Raw genomic sequence first — 17,811 nt, 5'->3', positions numbered from 1 at the left:
CTCCCCCAGTATTGACCATATTGGGCCCTACAATTGGCAGGGGAGACTCTGTTGGTGTTGTTGCTGCTGGGTGTTGCCCAGTTGGCACTGACCTGTGACAGGGCCTTCTTGGGAGTGGCCTTCCCTTTGCAGAACATCCTCCCTGGTGAGGTGCGCCTGTTTCCATCATTATTAGCATTCAGTAGGAATTTGAAAACATTCCTGTTTGCCTAGGCATTTGATGGCTGAAAGATACTATACCTATACCTAGCAACCTTGAAAATACCAGCTGTGAGATTAAGCAACTGTTTTCAAATGTTCTTCATGTTTTAAACATGTTTTTGTTTCATGATAATTGTTGTTTTACTACTTTTTTGTTTGCTGCACTGGACTTCCTTTGGGAGGAAGGGTTAGCAAACAAATAAACATCTTGAAATAATCAAATGCCTGCATTGATTCTTTGTTAACTTAGCAGGGCGAAAACTGACGAAACATGACGAAAACTGAAAGTTGCTGCATCCTATACATCTTGCTGTCTGCTCCTATTCAGGTTTACTTGAAAGTAAGAAAGACTTCCTTTCAGGGAAGCGTGCTTCTACAACTCTGGCTTCTGTAAGTCAGGAAACTAGTCCCTCCAACTTAAATAAAACAACCCAAACCCATCCACGTGAAAAGAAAATTCCTTTATTCTAGGGCTCTTACATTTGGTTGTTGTTTTTTTAATGTTAGCTCATCTTTTGCTTTCTCTTCCTAAGGCAGACATAAAAAGACTCCAGCGTTTATTCTTAGGACATCTGAATAATTATTTATTGAGAAGCCACAGTCCTCACACTGTTACAACTGTTGGCTTGTATAAGGCAAAAAAGCAAGATGGATCCACTATTTTACACAGAAAATAAAAGCTTCTGGAAGGGAAAGGGGGAACCCAAGGACATGCAAGTTACTGGTCCAAATGCAATGTACATGACAAGATATAAAAACCATTGTGAAAACAAAAGGAGATTTAAATTATGGTTACAATCTACCAAAAGAAATCTTCGTATATTGTCATTATTATTATTATCATTATTAGTTATTATTATTATCCTCGTTATTATAAACACATCTGTATAGTCTAAGATTGTAATTAAAGTTGTCCTTTTTACAAACACAGTTATCGGAACTCTGAACAAAAGTGTAACATTTAGAGGGAGGGAAAGACGCGGACATAAAACAACTGCTCTGAATCAGGTGATGTGGACAAGGTGATGAAGGTCAACCCGTTGTGGCAATATGGATGACTATTATATTCCATTGGTATGTCACTTCTACAAAGTTAGCTGTATATATTTGGAGGGAAAGTGCTTGGGTCTATTAAACGGGAATAATTCCAACTTCCAGTTTATGCATTTCCTAACCCCCCCACCGCCCCCAAATGTACAAAAGAGGTGTCATTTGTAGTAGCCTCACTCTGTTTCGAAGCAATCGGCATCCACAGGAGAGAAACAAAGATATGAAAGTACTTGTTTCACTTGTCTTCACAACAATTTACCGTCAATGTATATATAGTACATTAATGAAGCATCATTTATACTTTAGTTATAACAGGGACACACCTAGCATGTTTTCTATGCAGTTTTTTTTCCATTAACAGTTTTAAACAACGGTGTTCCATATTGCTTATGAACATATAGATATGAAATCAGGAAACTCAATGGATCGAAACAGAGGTGCTAAATCTTAAGTACCACACAGCTAAAATGGCAATTGTATTGGTAGACTTTCCATGGGCATTTAGAGCAGACAGAAAATTTCCTAATGTGGCTAAACTGAATAACAGACTAGATTACATGCACTGGTTTCCAGGCTACATCCAAGTTGGGGGGCTTCTAGATCTGGAGAGTTAATCGTCCTCTTCATCTTCTTCATCACTGTCTTTCATGGTGATTCCCTGAAGCCCTCCGCCTTCGCTTACTGAGGCTGTGGCTTCTTCTACAGTCAGACGGTTTCGCACGGTGTCATAGGTTTTGCTATTCAAGGTGGAATCCAGGACTCCTTGCAATCGGAAATCTCTGTATGTTTTCTAGGGAGGGGAGGGGTCACGTTGTGGAGAAGAGGAGTAGAGAAAATAAATCACAAACAGGACAAAGTAGGGTTCATATCATCAAATCTGTTCCAAGTCAGTTCCCTCTCTCCCACCCCCCGCTTTTAGAGAATGTTTATACCTGTGGTATTCTTTGGCCATAATTCTCAACCCACTTACCCCGAAGCTGGGCTGCTGAAGCAAATGGTAAACACTGCGAGGCTTATACTAGCATTGGCCTTCTGAATATCAGCCGGCTCTGACCCAAGAGGCCAAGTTTGGTTCTTTATAACTCAGCGGATGTCCAAGTTGGTACTGCCAACACCACACACAGATTGATTACTATTACGACACATTCAACCCAGTAATAAGACAGTAATTGTACAGGATATCCCTATCCAACTGTGGGTATCCTAGTCTGGTAGTCTGTTATAGTTGGTTTGACCTGCTTACAGAGGTGTGTGTGTGTGTGTGTATAGGCATCTGGTTGGCCACTGTTAGAAATGGATCCTGGATGAAAAGGGCCTTTTGCTGGATCCAGCAGGACTCTCCTTAAATTCTTAGTGTTAATTATCTGATGTGCGTGTGTGGGGAATAAATCCAGTCTTTTGCTGCCCCCCCCCCCCAGTATGGCACTATTGTTGACAATCTGATCAGTGCTACGTGCTCAAACCCTCAGCCGCTGCATTGGGCCAGAAATGACTTGTATGCTGCCCATCATTTATCATCTGGTTGTTCTCAGTGGAATCAGGATGTGGCTCATTTTTATTGGTAAAGCCAAGTGCCGTTGCTTCATTGCATTTTCTGCTATCTCCATAACCTCTGTTAGTGACTCAACTTGCACGTTTCCGTACAGCCTTAAACATAAGTCACTAATACCAACGGGCTGCATGATGGGGAGGAGACTCTTGTCTGTGGCCACCACCCCTTCAAACCAGCTTCCATACAACTAGAAACTTTAGCTGTTGTGCATCTGTCAGGTGAACAGGAGTTCTGGAGTGGTTTCAGCAGGGAAACCAAAAAAGTCATGCGTGTTGGGTGAATACGTCTTTGCCCCTTCTCTGATGTGAACAACACCAGGCAAATGCAGCTTGAAATACGGCAATGAGGAAAGAACCTTGCTGCTAATGTGAACATACATCCTTAGCGGATGGAAGTCAGGCTGCTTAGCTTTTCCTATGTCTACAAAACCACCTGTCCAAATGCTCACCCAGCCATTTGCCCCCTAGCTGGGCTTACTTCTATATTTGGAGAAGCCTGGTTGGGGAAAAGCATGCTAAAACCACCATTTATTAGGGAGAATTGGTGATGGTGGTGGTGGGGAAATTAAGCATCAACTCCCCACACTATGAGAAAAGAGAGGGTTGGACAACCCTGCACTTGTCCCTTGCAAGACAATTCTGCCCATGCAAGTGGAGGGTAGATTGTTTACAGAATAGATAAGTTGGAAAAACTGCACTGTCCACAAATAGTTATTATTTGTATTTGAGTAGGTTTAGAGTCCCTTTGTTTTTACAGAACACAATTGCAACTTAAAAATGCAAGTATTAGTAAAATTCACATGCTATTTAACACCATGAAACAGTTTAAAGGTGTTTTGTTGGATAGCAAGCACGCCTAGAGAAAATGTTATTTTTTATTTTTATTTTTTTGAGCAACTGCATAGCTGTAACAGCACACAAGACACCTTGAGTGCTTTTCGGCGCCCCTCAAACTAACACATAATAATAATGTGCTGATACCTATCGCTTTTATTTATGAACATTAAAAGCATTTTAGTAATTTATTCATGCCTTGATTTTCAGAGTATACAATTCTACTATTTTAGCGCTCTTCAATGAAACAGAACCACATAGAACCAAAAATGATCAAATATGTATTTACCTCCCCCTGTGATCTTATTATTTCATGTAAGCCACTGAGATTTCACACTGAAATAATTATCACGTGTCCAGTACACACACACACACACACACACACACACACACAGGGATATCTTATTATCTCTTTGCAGTCCTTTTTAAAAGGCTGTGAACACCTATTGTAAGATAAATAATTTCAATTACCTATATTTACAATAGCAATTGCACAGAAACTAAAAGTGTAGTCAGTGGTAACAATTTAGCCAATGAATTTTGCAAATGTGAACATCCAAAGGGAAAAAATAATAATGGGTGTAATCAAACATATGTCTATTTAAAAAACAACAACTGCAAAAGATGGCTGATAAATCATGGCTTGTCTGTCCAAGAATTAACTGTGCACCTGTGCAACCCCCTCCCCCCTGCCCTCATGCACCCGGCCTGGTACTTTTATGCTAGTTCATTATGTTTCAGTGTTCATGACATCAAAATTAACTGTGGTTTCATATACTTCTTTGTAGGCAGTGATTAAACAGCCATTTCCCTCTTTGGCTGTTCCAGGAAACTATGGTTCAAACAAGCTAGAAGTGCCAAAGCTAGATGTTTGAGGATGGGTGAGGAGGGAACATGCAGGCATATTACTCATTCTCAGTGACAAACCATTGTTTATCACCCCAATATTGCTACATTTGAACTTACGATGGTACAATGCAAATCCTGCCTTTATTCTACCCCACTAGTCTAACGTTTATCAAATTTCTTTCCTGGGAAGCGATGTGATTGTGGGATTCAGCTATGTACTTGAAATGGTTGTGAAAACCAAATGAGACCATAGTGGGAGGAGGCAGTTGTGGACCTATGGTTATTGGTCTTTTTTAAATGTCCCAGGCATTCTGACCATTAAGGTTTTATTGCACCCCTGAAAAGCTCCAATTCAATATCCCCCACCACCCCCAATAGGCAAGACACCAAACGTTTCTCCTTCAGGTCACCAGGTGTGGGGTTGTTAACCTGAGATTCTGTTGAACTTTGTCATGCCCATGGTGCCATTGGGCCGTGGTGGAGGGAAAGATATGACCTATCATGCAAGGAGACAAGCTGTTAGAAATGACATTTGTGATGGATGGGGAACTGGTACCACTTGATAATGCAAGCAGGAGGCAGAAGGCATCTCTCCAACATATAGGTCAGTTTTCCCCAACCTAGTGCCCTTCAACCCTGACCATTGGCCATGCTGGCTGGGGCTGAGGGGAGTTGGAGTCTGGATCGCACCAGGTTGGGCAAGGCTGATACAGGGAAATGCTGTAGGATAAATCTTTAATATCTTGAAAAAAGTGACGTTGGATATGTGCCCACAACATGTCCTCCTGAATCTGCTTTTGCCAGTAGAATTCAGTAGCTAAGTGGAGTTGGGCCTAGATTCACCCATGGACTTTCTTGGTGGTCTTGAGGAGGTCAATACCTTTCAGCCTCAATTTTCTATCTGAGGAAATGGAACAAGGCTAGATTTATACCCTGCAATAGTGATATGGCAACCACTTGAAAAATGGAACTGTTTTGGTTGAGGGATTGCAGTGGCATATTGAAAATCAGCAAAACCCACATAGGCGGTGATTCACCCAGACACTATCCTGCATGGCATTGTACCCATATGCTTCTTTTTTGAAGTGTTATCACACCCCTATTGTATTACATGCCTGGGGCCCCTTCTGATTTTATAATTAGTGGTGTGGGAACGGGTGCAGTACGACTCCTTCCTGCATAATTTAGTGTCGTCGGATGTGTATGATCACATGACAAGCAGCCCATCTCATGCAGCCACCTTATGCCACTGTTGCACTCTCTCCAGGAACTGGAGCAATGCTGGTCTGAGAAGCCGCTGCAGCAGGAATGGGGAACTTGTGGCCCTCTGTCTGTTGGTAGACTCCAACTCCCATCGGTCCCAATGACAGGAATGACAGACATTGTAGTCCAGCAACTTCTGTAGGACCATGGGTCCTCTGTTCCTGTGCTATATGGGTTCCCCCAAAGTGTGGTCATGCTTCTGATGCCTCCTAGTGGCGCAGGAATGCACCACGCAACAGCTCATTTCATGCCACCAAAGATAACATCAGAGCAACACCTGTGCACTTAACTAGAGCTCTACAACAAAGATGAAAAACAAGACAGTACAGCAATGTTTACCTAAGGATGGGTTGGATCCGACTAAATTCTTAAACTCAGAGCAGATGTGCTGCTACATGGATGACCGAAGTTAGTCATGTCCATTGATTTCAATGGACCTGCTATTTCTTCCGTGCACGGAACCTCTTTCCTCCAAGAAACAAAACAGCCTGGAAGTAATAAAACATGCTCACCTTTACTATCCTGATAAGGGTTTTCAGTTGATAGATGTGGAGCTGAAGGTCCATGCGGTCTGTCAGCCAGGTGCAAACCATGTTCATGGTGCTGGTGTACCATTGCTGCAAAAGAAGCGAGAGCTTTCCGAGGAACATGCCAAAGAGCATATGTTACGTGCCAAGTATAAAACACAGAACACAGGCAATTGGATATGATCAGGCCTGGCCTCCCCACTCTCCCTTGCTGGTTTGCCAGCACAGGCTCCTTCCTAAGAAGAGAATGAACTATTAAGCCCACTGAGGTCCAGGAGCTCTTGTCTGGCACACTTGGATTCACTACATGATCTAGAACTTGTATTAGAATTTTTCTTCTTCTTAGAGGAATCCTCTATCCGGGTTGGATTAGACAACGCTTGGGGTCCCTTCCAACTCTACAATTCTATGATCCTCATTTTTGTTTTGTTTTGCATTACGATTCTACATATCTTCTGTTATTCGGGAGGGGGAAACGGAAGTCTGACACTGTCATCAGACTGAATGCATATGTACTTGTCTTGGACTCCCCCCCCCCCAATTTGCAGAAGGTGGAACAGGAGTAAAGCAGACGATTCCATTGTGTGAATCTGTCTGCGGAGCTTCACAATTTTAATTGTGTTTTAAGGGTTTCCAGGGACTCTTCTCGCCGTGAGATTGTTGTGGGTGAGCTGAGAGTTTGTTTGGACCCTGGGTGAGAACCCAGAGGTTGAGAGGGAGGGTGTGTCAGAATGAAAATGAATTGATATTGATTTATACAGTGTGTGTGTGTGTGTAAATTTGTATTAATGTAACAGTTTACATGTAACTGTGTTTTTGCATGTGCAATTAAGTTGTCTGTTGTTGCTTCAGTTTTCTGCGCACTGCTTGGATATATTTTTTATATATTAAACCGGTATAGAAATTAAATAATCAGCCCATAAACCAACCTTCCAGGGGCCACATGGCAGTGGTGGGTAGAGCAATGAGGGCACATTTTACCTTTCTACAGTTGTGTGGTTTCTATTCACATCTATCTCTTGATTCTCCATCCAGGCAAGTAAGAGGAATTGCCTGGGTTCAAGGAGAAGTTTCAGCCTGGCAAAGACACCCAAAGAGGATGTGAAACAGGGTCAGTGAGGGGTGTCACTTGGAGAGAGTCCCAAAGGCCAGAAACAGAGGCTTGGAGGCCCAGCCCCGCTGCCAATGAATGCCGAAAAAGTGAGCACATAGCAGTATCCCTACCACAGGCAAGGCGCGGATTGAAATATGCTTGCTTGCAGTGATAATCAGAGAGTCCTTGGACTGGGGCGAGAGTGGTTTGCAAAATCTACTTATTATGGATTTTCCTTTCTGAAGGAGTGCTGAAAAGTATCCTCGGCTGCCAAGTTCACAACAGGGTCCCTGAGGCAGCCGAGTAGGGGTGTGACAGCTTATGTTGTCAGGCAGTCCCCCACATTTCTTATTAGACTTGCACAATTCAAGAGGGTACGTTTTTCGTTCTGTAACTTACTCTAAATTACTCAGCTCTGCCTTTTCTCAGACTGTCACAAACAGAATGTTCTCATTCTCTCGGAGGCTTTTGGGCACAGGCTACCTCATAAATATTTATCGCTTCGGCTTTGCATCCCAAGGTAATGAGGATCTCTTGTTTAATACACGCTGCTTGTTCTTTTTCCACCCATGTAGCCCTGAGGCCTTTTCAGTCCCAGGGACAGCCAAAGCGCCACCGTTTGCCTGTGGCTACAAACATTTCCAGGAATGAAGTGATTACCATCTTTGCTTTCCTGCTCTTCTGCATTTATTTTTTTGGGGTGTGTGTGTGTGTGTGTGTGTGTGCAGATTCAACTCAGATGGTTAAAGATGGTTAAGCTTTTCTCTGTCAACATTAAAAAAAATAAAAATGAAACCTTTACGGAAGTATATGCTGCCGTATCGTGAAATATCAGGGTGATGCCCAATGATATGTATACAATGAAACAAACCACCGTGAAAGGCAAATTAATAATAATGCCTGCTGAATCTCTCTCGGAATAACATGGGACCAGCAATGCTTAAATGTCAGTCAGGGGACAATTAACAGTGCTACTCCCAAATGATCTAAGTTGGCTAGGATATATAAAGCCTCCGGCTTAAGGTATCCTGGAACCAAGAAATAGCAATTCACCATTTATATCAGGGCGGTCCAACTTTTCATACCAAGTGGGCTGCAACAGTACTTCGACATGAAACCTGCGGGTTGCACTCTGCCTTGTTGCATGGGGAGCAAGGCCAACATTTGACACTCCCCAGCCATCACGCTGCCTTCCCAGAACTGGCTAAGCGAGGCAGTTCTGATAGGGTCCTTGAGCCCTCTCATCTCCTCCCCAAAGTTGGGAAAGTGCTAACTAGGATTTGGGAAGGAGGCAGGAAGACTCTAGGATCCTCTCAGAGCCCTCATACCTCCTTCCCAAAGCCCAGCGTCTTGCTTACCTGGCTTTGGGAAGTCAACTTGAGGGCTGCGGGGTTTGTGTGTGGGGCATCATATGTTGCTGAGGGCCACGAAAAAAAAGGCCTTGAGGCATGCATATTGGACCGGCCTGGTTTGTATCATTCTGCCACCTGATTTGCCCCTCTAGGCTGAACACAACTGTCCCCTGCCAACATTAATTTTCAGAGCTACTAAACACACTTACCTGGGAGTAATTTTTGAACAAACATGCATAGGATTGCTTTGTAACTTTCAGCTTGTCCCACCGTTTTCCCTGGGAAAGCCTGCTGTTTACTGCTGAATCGGAAGAAGCGTCAATCCCTGGAAAACCTGATTGACGTTTGTTCCGATTCAGCAGTAAACGGTGGGTTTTCCAGGGAAACCAGTGGGGGAACAGAAAAAGTTATTGTATCCGTGCCTAGAAATCACAGGACAATCAGAAATATGGACGAGCCCATTGCTACATTAAAAACGTGTGGCTAACAGCAGAAGCCTAGGGATGTCTGATCAGGCATCCTACTAAGCTCAATGGGACTTATTTCCAGGTATATAAGATGACAACCATATAATGCTAAGGCGAGCCAGGGGTGCTCCACTTACACAGTACATACCGGAGAAAAGCTAGTAGCCAATTGTCACCACTTTCAGTGGTGAAGGTTACACCCCTAAGCACATCTCCTAAACTGTAGGGATGGGCAGATCGCTCTATTTCTGGCACATGTTCACTGAAAACCCTATCCTGTCCCATTCCCACATTCATCTGAAACTTTTGTTGATTTAGCAATCAGCATGAACCCCCCCCCCCGCCCAGCTTTTTAATTTTCTCACACCTCTGCATTTCTGTCTATACATTTAACTTGGCACAGGGGTAGCCGATGTGACTCTTAGTCACGCTGGCTGGGGTCAATGGGAGTTGGCATCTGACTGTGTAAAGGGCACCACGTTGGCTACTCCTGACTAATAATAATAATAATAATAATAATAATAATAATAATTTATACCCCGCCCGTCTGGCTGGGTTTCCCCAGCCACTCTGGGTGGCTCCGAACAGAATATATAAAAAAGCGGCAAAACACCAAACATTAAAAACTTCCCTAAACTTAGCACATTTGTGTAAGGGGATTGTGCCCTGAGTGTTCTATGAACCCAGCAACAGCCCTGCAGGGCAGCACTTTGGAAATGCCAGCTTGCTCAAATACAGGCTGGGATAGTGGAGGGTAGTAGGCCCTGAGCTCCTAAAGGTAACCACTAGTAGGCAGCAACACAGGAAGCTGCCTTATACTGAGCCAGACCATTGGTCAATCTAGCTCAGCATTGTCTCATCTGACTGGCTGGAGCTCTCTAGAGCAGGGGTTGGTAAAGTTTTTGTGGCTTGGGCCTGTTCACGGTCCCGCAGGTGCTGCGGTGGGCCAGTGTGTGTGTGCGTGCGCGTGCGCAAATGCTATTTCTGGCGTTCCTTCCAGTGCAGAGGCGGCGTGCGCCTGCAGCCAATGGGAAGCTGGCCAGCGTCGCAGAAGGTTGTCCCTGCTCTGCACCAGTCTAGCGCAGTGCCTGGGAGCCAACCAAGCGGGCGGTGGGGGTCCATGGGCCGGTTAAATGACGCTCATGGGCCTTAGGTTGCTGACCCCTGCTCTAGAGTTTCAGACTGGATGGAGGGCATTCCCAGCCTTGCCCTGAGATGTATTTTTTGGAGCTGTCAACATCAGTGTCTGCAGAGCTGTTGAACTTCATCTCTGAATATATATCTAAGCTGCATTTGGGGGGGGGGATGGGGGGGAGAGACAGAAAAATGATATGAATAAATCTGCAAAGTAACACACATTGACGGCGGCAGCAGCAGCACATTTGATGAAACCCCGCGCTGGGTTCCTGCGGTTCAAGGGAGGTGGTGTCATTACACATCCACCAGAACATCTGCAAACTCCCATTTCCTTTTGGTGGGTTTGAATGGGAGCCTGACCTCCTGTTCCTTGCCATGAACCTTGAGTTCACACTCACAATTTTACATGTTACAGGAAGCCGCAGCTCACTCCAGGGGTGCTGCAAATCTCAGAAGCCAGATGCAGCCCTGCTTCTTTAATGCACCTGAAGGAGCTGTATTCTCCATTCAAAAAAGAAAAGAAAAGAAAAACAGAAAAAGGAGGAGGAGGAGGAGGTGGTGGTGGAGGAGGAGAAGAAGAGGAGAAGCCCACATACTAGTAGCTTAAGGTCACTCTGGCCTTTGTAAAGAGTTGGACAAAACCAGGAATGCTTATGGGGCTGAGTTGTCAGCAGGGTAGCAGAAGGATTACAAGGAACCTGTGACTCTGCCTCTTTCTGCCTTTGCTAGTAGCTTTTGTGTGTGTGTGTGTGAACAAGTGCCATACAACAGATTGAGGCTGGTATAAAGGCCTGGGACTGTGCAAGGAGACCCCCGCTGGGCCTCAGCTGTGCTTGCAATTAGCAATAAGCATGAAATGATTATTGTTGTGGTGGCTGATGGCAATCTGAAGTGACAAGTTTTATGGGGGGGGGAGTTAAAGTAAGTGTGTGTGTGTGTGTGTGTGTGTGTGTGTGTGTGTGTGTTAAGATGTTCAGGAAAAGTCCTCCCCCTTTGCTTGCAAACCCATTAAGCAAAAGCTCCACTGCAGTTTAGTCAGAACTATTTTATGTCATTCACAAAGGTCTTACAAAGTCCCGGCTGAAAGAATATTTTCTTCCTCTCACTGCCTCAGAATGGAGTTTTTCTAGGTCACGGATTCTTCACTGCCCTATTTAGTGTCAAAAATACCCATTTGCCTCAAATTAGCAGAAAGCTTGTAGTGAAGGGCGAGAGATTAAGCATACAAAATTACTCAGCAGGCGGCCGCTGGATGGATTTTGGGGGGTTGAGAGGTCTTTAAAACTGACTACAAGACATTATATACTTCTGACAAAAGAACATAGTAATCCTACCTGCTTGCTTTAACCACTGTTGTTTGTCCATTATTTTGTGCTTTAATGCCCATGAGAGCAAAACTACGGGCAATGCTGCTCAATAACCATAGTAACTCACACCCATGACCCCTCAGTTCAGTTCTGGCTCTCCAACCAGAACGATTCCAGGCTGCTCAACCCTATTAAGAATAAACGGAGGCAGGCACTGCACAGAGAAACTCAAAGGACAAGGCTGTCCTTTCTCTCTCTCTCTTCTGGACTGCGGGGCTCTGTTTTGAAATACTCAAAAGAGGCTTTGCGACAGACCTTTGAATTCAAGGTGTTCCGAAGGTAACGGATTCAATGGCGTGAGGCGATTTTTCAGCTACACCCGGGATAAAAGCAACACTAGTCAAGGGAAGCGAACAAAAGGGGCATGTGCTCATGGGTGATCACAGCCCTTTTTGGTTTTCGGAAGGCAAGTTTGCGGCTAAATAGCCAGCCCCACTTCAATAGACCAGTAAGGTACAAAACCCTCAGACATTCATTTTTCACCAACTCCATCTCTCTCTCAATGTGCTTTCGCTGGGCTTAGCTGTTGGAGCTATCAATGTGATAGTCAACCCTATTATACATAAGGTGTTCAAATCTGCTTGACTTTTCCATGCAAATGTAAATTGTTCATAGGGATTCTTAGGTTCAGTTCCTAAACATGGTGCCACAGAAAATGCATCTCCATGCTAACCTGAGGATTTTTTAAATTTTAATTAAGTTGTGTATAAAATGCTCACACAATTGGCTACCCTTCTCTCACTTCATTAAGACAAAATGAGAATAAGATATTGGAGACGAATTAGAGGAGCAACTCAGGGAACAAAACTGAAATAAACTTCCATTTGGATCTATCCCAGTTAGAACTTGAGAAAATGCTTTAAAGATAAAGATGGGACATGGGTCCAGCCAGAGTATATAGGATTACTGTAATCACAACACACCCAACTTTTGCTGCCGAGAATGCAATTTAACTGGCTCTCTCATACACTTGTGATGGTTTTGCCCCAAAATTATTCCCTTTTGGGGAAAAATGTTTTCAAACAATCAATTGATAGGACAATTATCCCTACTGTCTTATTTTACTCCTCAGATTAAGAACATAACCAATAAAGACCTCATCCTCCATTTACTAACTGCAGCTTGATTAGTGACTGCAAAACAATTGGAAAACTTTGAATGCAAATATTTTGAAGCTTGGATTTCACAAGTGTGGTACATTGTGCTAATGGACAAATGAACCATTTCACAAAAGGAATATTGATCTGGGGGGTGAAAAAGACCCACACCTTCTATACAACATGGTATCCCTTTACTGACTTTGTAAAGACAACTGAACATAGTTTTCACCCTCCATCGACTCAGGGTACCTTATTGAGAGACACTTTTACATGATTGCCTTTCTTGGAACATCTAAATATACAACCATCAGCCATTATTTTTCTTTCTTTTCCATACAGCTACTGAACTCTGTATGGGTGTTTTGTTACTTGAAATTAAAAATCAGTTTTTAAACAAACAAACAAACAAACAAACAAACAAACAAACAAACAAACAATCTCCCTTGTTACTCAATCCACCCCTATAAAACTTGTTATCGTGTAAACAGCAGAAGAGCTTTAGGGTACCTTAAAGGGAGATTTTATTATGGTAGATGAAATTAAGAACATTGGCTGACTCAGGCCAATGGTCCATTTTTGTCTGATTTTAAGCTGTATTTCAGTCGATTGCTGAATTTTATGCCTTAAGGTATTACATATTTTGATGTTAGCCGCCCTGAGCCTGGTTCTGGCTGGGGAGGGCGGGATAGAAACAAAATTTATCATCATCATCATCATCATCATCATCATCATCATCTAGCTCAGCACCTCAGCACAACCAGTTGCCTGTGGGAAACCAGGGAGCACAGCATGGGCACTAGAGCGCTCTCCCCTCTTGTGGTTTCCAGCATCTGTTTCCAATGAGAAGGAAGATGCATATGTTTCCCCTGTTTCAAAGGTGTGTTGGGGGAATTGAATCCAAAGGAGTCCCCGTACCTGCCCACAGCATGCTCCCAATCTAGCCCAGCACACACATACCATTTTTGTCTCTATTGTTCTCAGTAAGGCAAGGGTGACAGAAGTTTCTGTGGCTGCTGGGAGAAGGGGAGGGCCACAACTCATTGACAGAGCATCGGCTTTGCATGCAGAATGCCCCAGGTTCAATCCAGGTAAGGCTGGAAACACCCCTTGCTTGGAACTCTTGACAGCTTCTGCCAGTCAGTGTAGACAGTACAGTGGTACCTCGGGTTAAGTACTTAATTTGTTCCAGAGGTCCATTCTTAACCTGAAACTGTTCTTAACCTGAAGCACCACTTTAGCTAATGGGGCCTCCTGCTGCCACCGCGCCAACAGAGCACGATTTCTGTTCTCATCCTGAAGCAAAGTTCTTAACCTGAAGCACTATTTCTGGGTTAGTGGAGTCTGTAACCTGAAGTGTATGTAACCTGAAGCATCTGCAACCCGAGGTACCACTGTACTGGGCTAGATGGTCTGACTCGGTAGAAGGTGCAGGGGCTGCTTGATGTTGGCTCTCCCCCTCTGTGTTTGGACCTCTGTCTCTCTCTGCCTTCAGAGGAGGAGATCTGAGACAGCAAACGGCCCCACGACGCCCTCCCAGGGACCACAGGGCAGCAGGGCAGCAGAAGTTGATTAATCGGTTAGGTTAATTCATCAACATAATAATTTGCTGAACTGAAACAGGTGTCCTTGATTAATCAGGTAGCAGGTTTTTCATTTTTTTTTAATCCTTGTATTCTAAAAAAGTGTCATCTTAAAAGAAACATTCCCGCCTAAGGGAGTACAAAGGGGTTTTCTATTAACAGTAACATTTCAATTTTTTAATTATTAATATGCCACCCATCTGATTGGGTTGCTCCAGCCACTCTGGGCGGCTTCCAGAAAAGTATAAAAACACTATAAGATGCTATGACACAGGTATGCATCATCCCCAGACTTTCTCGCTTCAGAATATATATATTTTCACATATGTAAATTTATACAAAGTTAACTGATTGATCTCCAGACTAAAATTCGTAAGATTAATTGAGCAATATTTCTTTCATTGGAAAATAGCCCTAGCTATCATGAATTACAAAAAGGCGACCACAGCAAATGTTCTAAACACACACCTTTGGGGCAATAGATTCAAGAGTGAGGAGAGCTATTTAATTCCTACCAATAATCCTGGCTGCTTCCCCTTGCTCAGTTTTGCTGGCCCAGATACTGAACTCTGAAATGGCACACCTGCCTGTCTTCTTGCTCGGAGCCTGGTGGCCACGATGCAGGGATCACTTTAATGCAAGATCATCAGGGATTGCAAGTGAGCTGGCCTTAGAGCCTCAGGGCAATCTAATATTATACAACAGAAGTCTGAAAACAGCATGCAGTGTGGGCTTTGTAATCGTAAGAATCCAGTGTATTTGCATTCTTTTTTCATTTTGCTTTCCTGGATAATGGAAAAGACATCTGCACTCCTAGGCATGTTGCACGGGGCTGGGGCGCTTAAAAACTGTACCGCACACGCACAAAAGAAGGCACATCAACACAGCCCAATGGCCCCCAGTGCATCGATGATTCCAAACAAGCCACTAAGCTACCTGTGAACAGCTCCAACCCTGAGTAGGTTTTGACTTCCTGCAGCAGCTCTCAGTCCTGGTAAAGTGACCTAGTTATTTCTGAGGTCAGCTGTTTAATGCTGGGTCAAGGATGACAGCATTGCAAAGTTCACATTGCATTCATTTATCCCTAGAGAGATTAGGGGCAATTCTGCCGGCTGATCCCATGGATGTCATTTCACAACTGGTCAGCTGCATAATGGGGCTATTCTTATTAAAACCCAGCAGCATTGGGCAGTCAAAGGCGGAGTACTGCACTGGATGCTTCATGTATCTACCCTCAAGATTTCCCTCCCTTTTGCCCTTTCACATAACCTATCATGGTTAGCGGTCACTCATTACTATCAAATTCACAGGCTCGTCTGCACTGGCTATGGGTGGCTAACCTGTAAATCTCCCAAAGTTCCTGGATTTCAATTTCCATCATCCTTGACCATTGTCCATGCTGGATGGGGACAATGGGAATTAGAGTCCCAACATCTGGAGGTCCACAGGCTCCCCACCCCTGCAAGGTGTTTTCCTAATTGTATCTCAGGTTTGCTAACACAATGACTACAGCATCGTTATTTGATTTCCACCTCACATGGGCTCGACAAACACACATTACTCTCACACATTACTTATTTCTAAAAGCGGCAGGTTTTGTTTCTGGAAGAAGTTAACAATGTGAATCTTCTCAGCAAAACCTGTGTATTTGCAGTCAAAGTAATAACAGCATCTCCTACAACTTCCTGCTTCTTTGTTCTAATGTGCAACAGATATAGCTTAGGTAAATATCAGCCTACTGATGTAACATTGATTCAGGGACATCTAAACCTGTTTATCCTGAAGTCTTTTCTTCTTACTAAAGACGACTGGGCACATATGCATTGGGGGGGGGGAGAGGAGGGCAAAAGAGGACACAGATTTGCATAAAATGTACATGTGCTAATATATAGGTATAGGTGCAAATATTAAATATAAATATAAAAGATTTCACTATAGCAGGGAAGACTGTAACCTAGTGACCCATGTTCCCACTCAGTCCGCTGCTCAGATGTTAACTGTTGATGGGCAACTTCAAGGCCTGTTAGGGTTCTTAACTGTTAAACCAGACTTTGATGTCTCTAGAATCAATTATATCGATAGGGAAGAAGCATGGGGATGCAGTTCTTCAAAAGAAGACTGGTTGCCCTTATAACAACTTTAACATAGGGGTACAGTGGTACCTTGGGTTACAAACACCCCGGGTTACAAACACTTCAGGTTGCAGACTCCGTTAACCCGGAAGTAGTACCTTGGGTTAAGAACTTTACCTCAGGATGAGAACAGAAATCGCATACTGGCGGCGCGGCGGCAGCGGGAGGCCCCATTAGCTAAAGTGGTACCTCAGGTTAAGAACGGTTTCAGGTTAAGAACGGACCTCCGGAACGAATTAAGTGTATTTTGGGTGGTGGTTGTTCCTCAAACGCTACAGTGGTTCTCAAAGGTCTTTGGCCAAGGTCTCTGACACCACTTGATACTTGGTCCTTTTCACTGAAGATGCCCAAGGACTGAACCTGTGACCTTCTGCAAAAAAACCTGCTTTACTTCTCGGTCCTGATTCCTCCCAAAAGACAGAAGATGTATGTGATGTGCATTATAAATGATTTCTGAGACCTGTCTCTTTGTCACCATCAAGCATGACCAAGAATGCAGCTTCTGGCTTGGTTCTCAGTGGTGTCTACTGAGTTATATGGGACATAGTAATCTGTGCACCCACTAAGATTGAACTGAAAGGGGCAAAGCCTGTGTTTCACTGAGATGTTCAGGCAGGGAAAGGTTTTGCACTCCACAGCTTTCAGCCTGCTTTATTCTCCCCCATATTTCCATTCGGAGTGGAAGCTCTCTGGGACAAAGCAAACAACTTGCCACATTTGCTGAGATACTGAAAAACCTCCCCGCCTCCACTCCAGACTTCTGGGTTATCAGGGAAGTGTCAAGACCTCAACCCAAGTCTGCCTTGGAATGCATCACAAATGGCTGCCATTCTTACAGGAAAACGTACCTGGGACCCAATTGTGGTGGAGGCAATTGCCACCCCCAGCAATCCATGGGGAGTTTTTGGGCTAGTGAACTGGAAACACAACGGTGCAAGTGATGTTATAAAGCAGCGAGTAAGATGTCCAGAGCCCTTCTGGATGGTGGCTTTGAATATAGTCTCCATGGAAAGTTGGGGGAAAGGGAGACTTTCTGCCGCAAAGAAAGGGGGAGCATGGTTTTCCATGCTAAAGGAAAATATTTTTCCAGCATCGCAGAGGACTCCCCTGCTCAGCGCCTGAGGGCCCCAGTCCTGCCACTCACCACCTGGCCTAGGGTGGGGCCTGACGGGCTCCATAAAGGACTTCTGCTGCCGCTGCTGAGCAGAGAGGGCTCCATTTTTGTTTTGATTTTTAATTGCTGTTATTTTTTACCTATGTCATTTAAAACTCTGATATCAATGCTGTATTCTTAGTTTTAGATTTTGA

The 17,811-nt window shown here is 44.0% G+C and overlaps 1 protein-coding gene across 13 annotated transcripts in view; it reads right to left on the bottom strand.

The window, feature by feature from the left end:
• Nucleotides 1-757: 757 nt before the first annotated feature.
• Nucleotides 758-17,811, bottom strand: part of CADPS (calcium dependent secretion activator) — a 334,379-nt gene continuing 317,325 nt past the window's right edge. For all 13 annotated transcript variants that reach the window (XM_079958109.1, XM_079958115.1, XM_079958104.1 and 10 more), the window contains 2 exons: nt 6,261-6,365; nt 758-2,041 (listed from right to left, as the gene is read on the bottom strand). In XM_079958109.1, the coding sequence (XP_079814235.1) occupies nt 1,862-2,041; nt 6,261-6,365 (285 nt within the window). In that variant the 3' untranslated portion in view covers nt 758-1,861. The remainder of the gene's footprint in view (nt 2,042-6,260; nt 6,366-17,811) is intronic.

The sequence above is a fragment of the Podarcis cretensis genome, assembly GCF_951804945.1.
Source record: "Podarcis cretensis genome assembly, chromosome: 2".
NCBI classification, from domain to species: Eukaryota; Metazoa; Chordata; class Lepidosauria; order Squamata; family Lacertidae; genus Podarcis; species Podarcis cretensis.
Note: the sequence above shows the minus strand (reverse complement) of the source record. Positions and strands in the feature narration are given on the sequence as shown.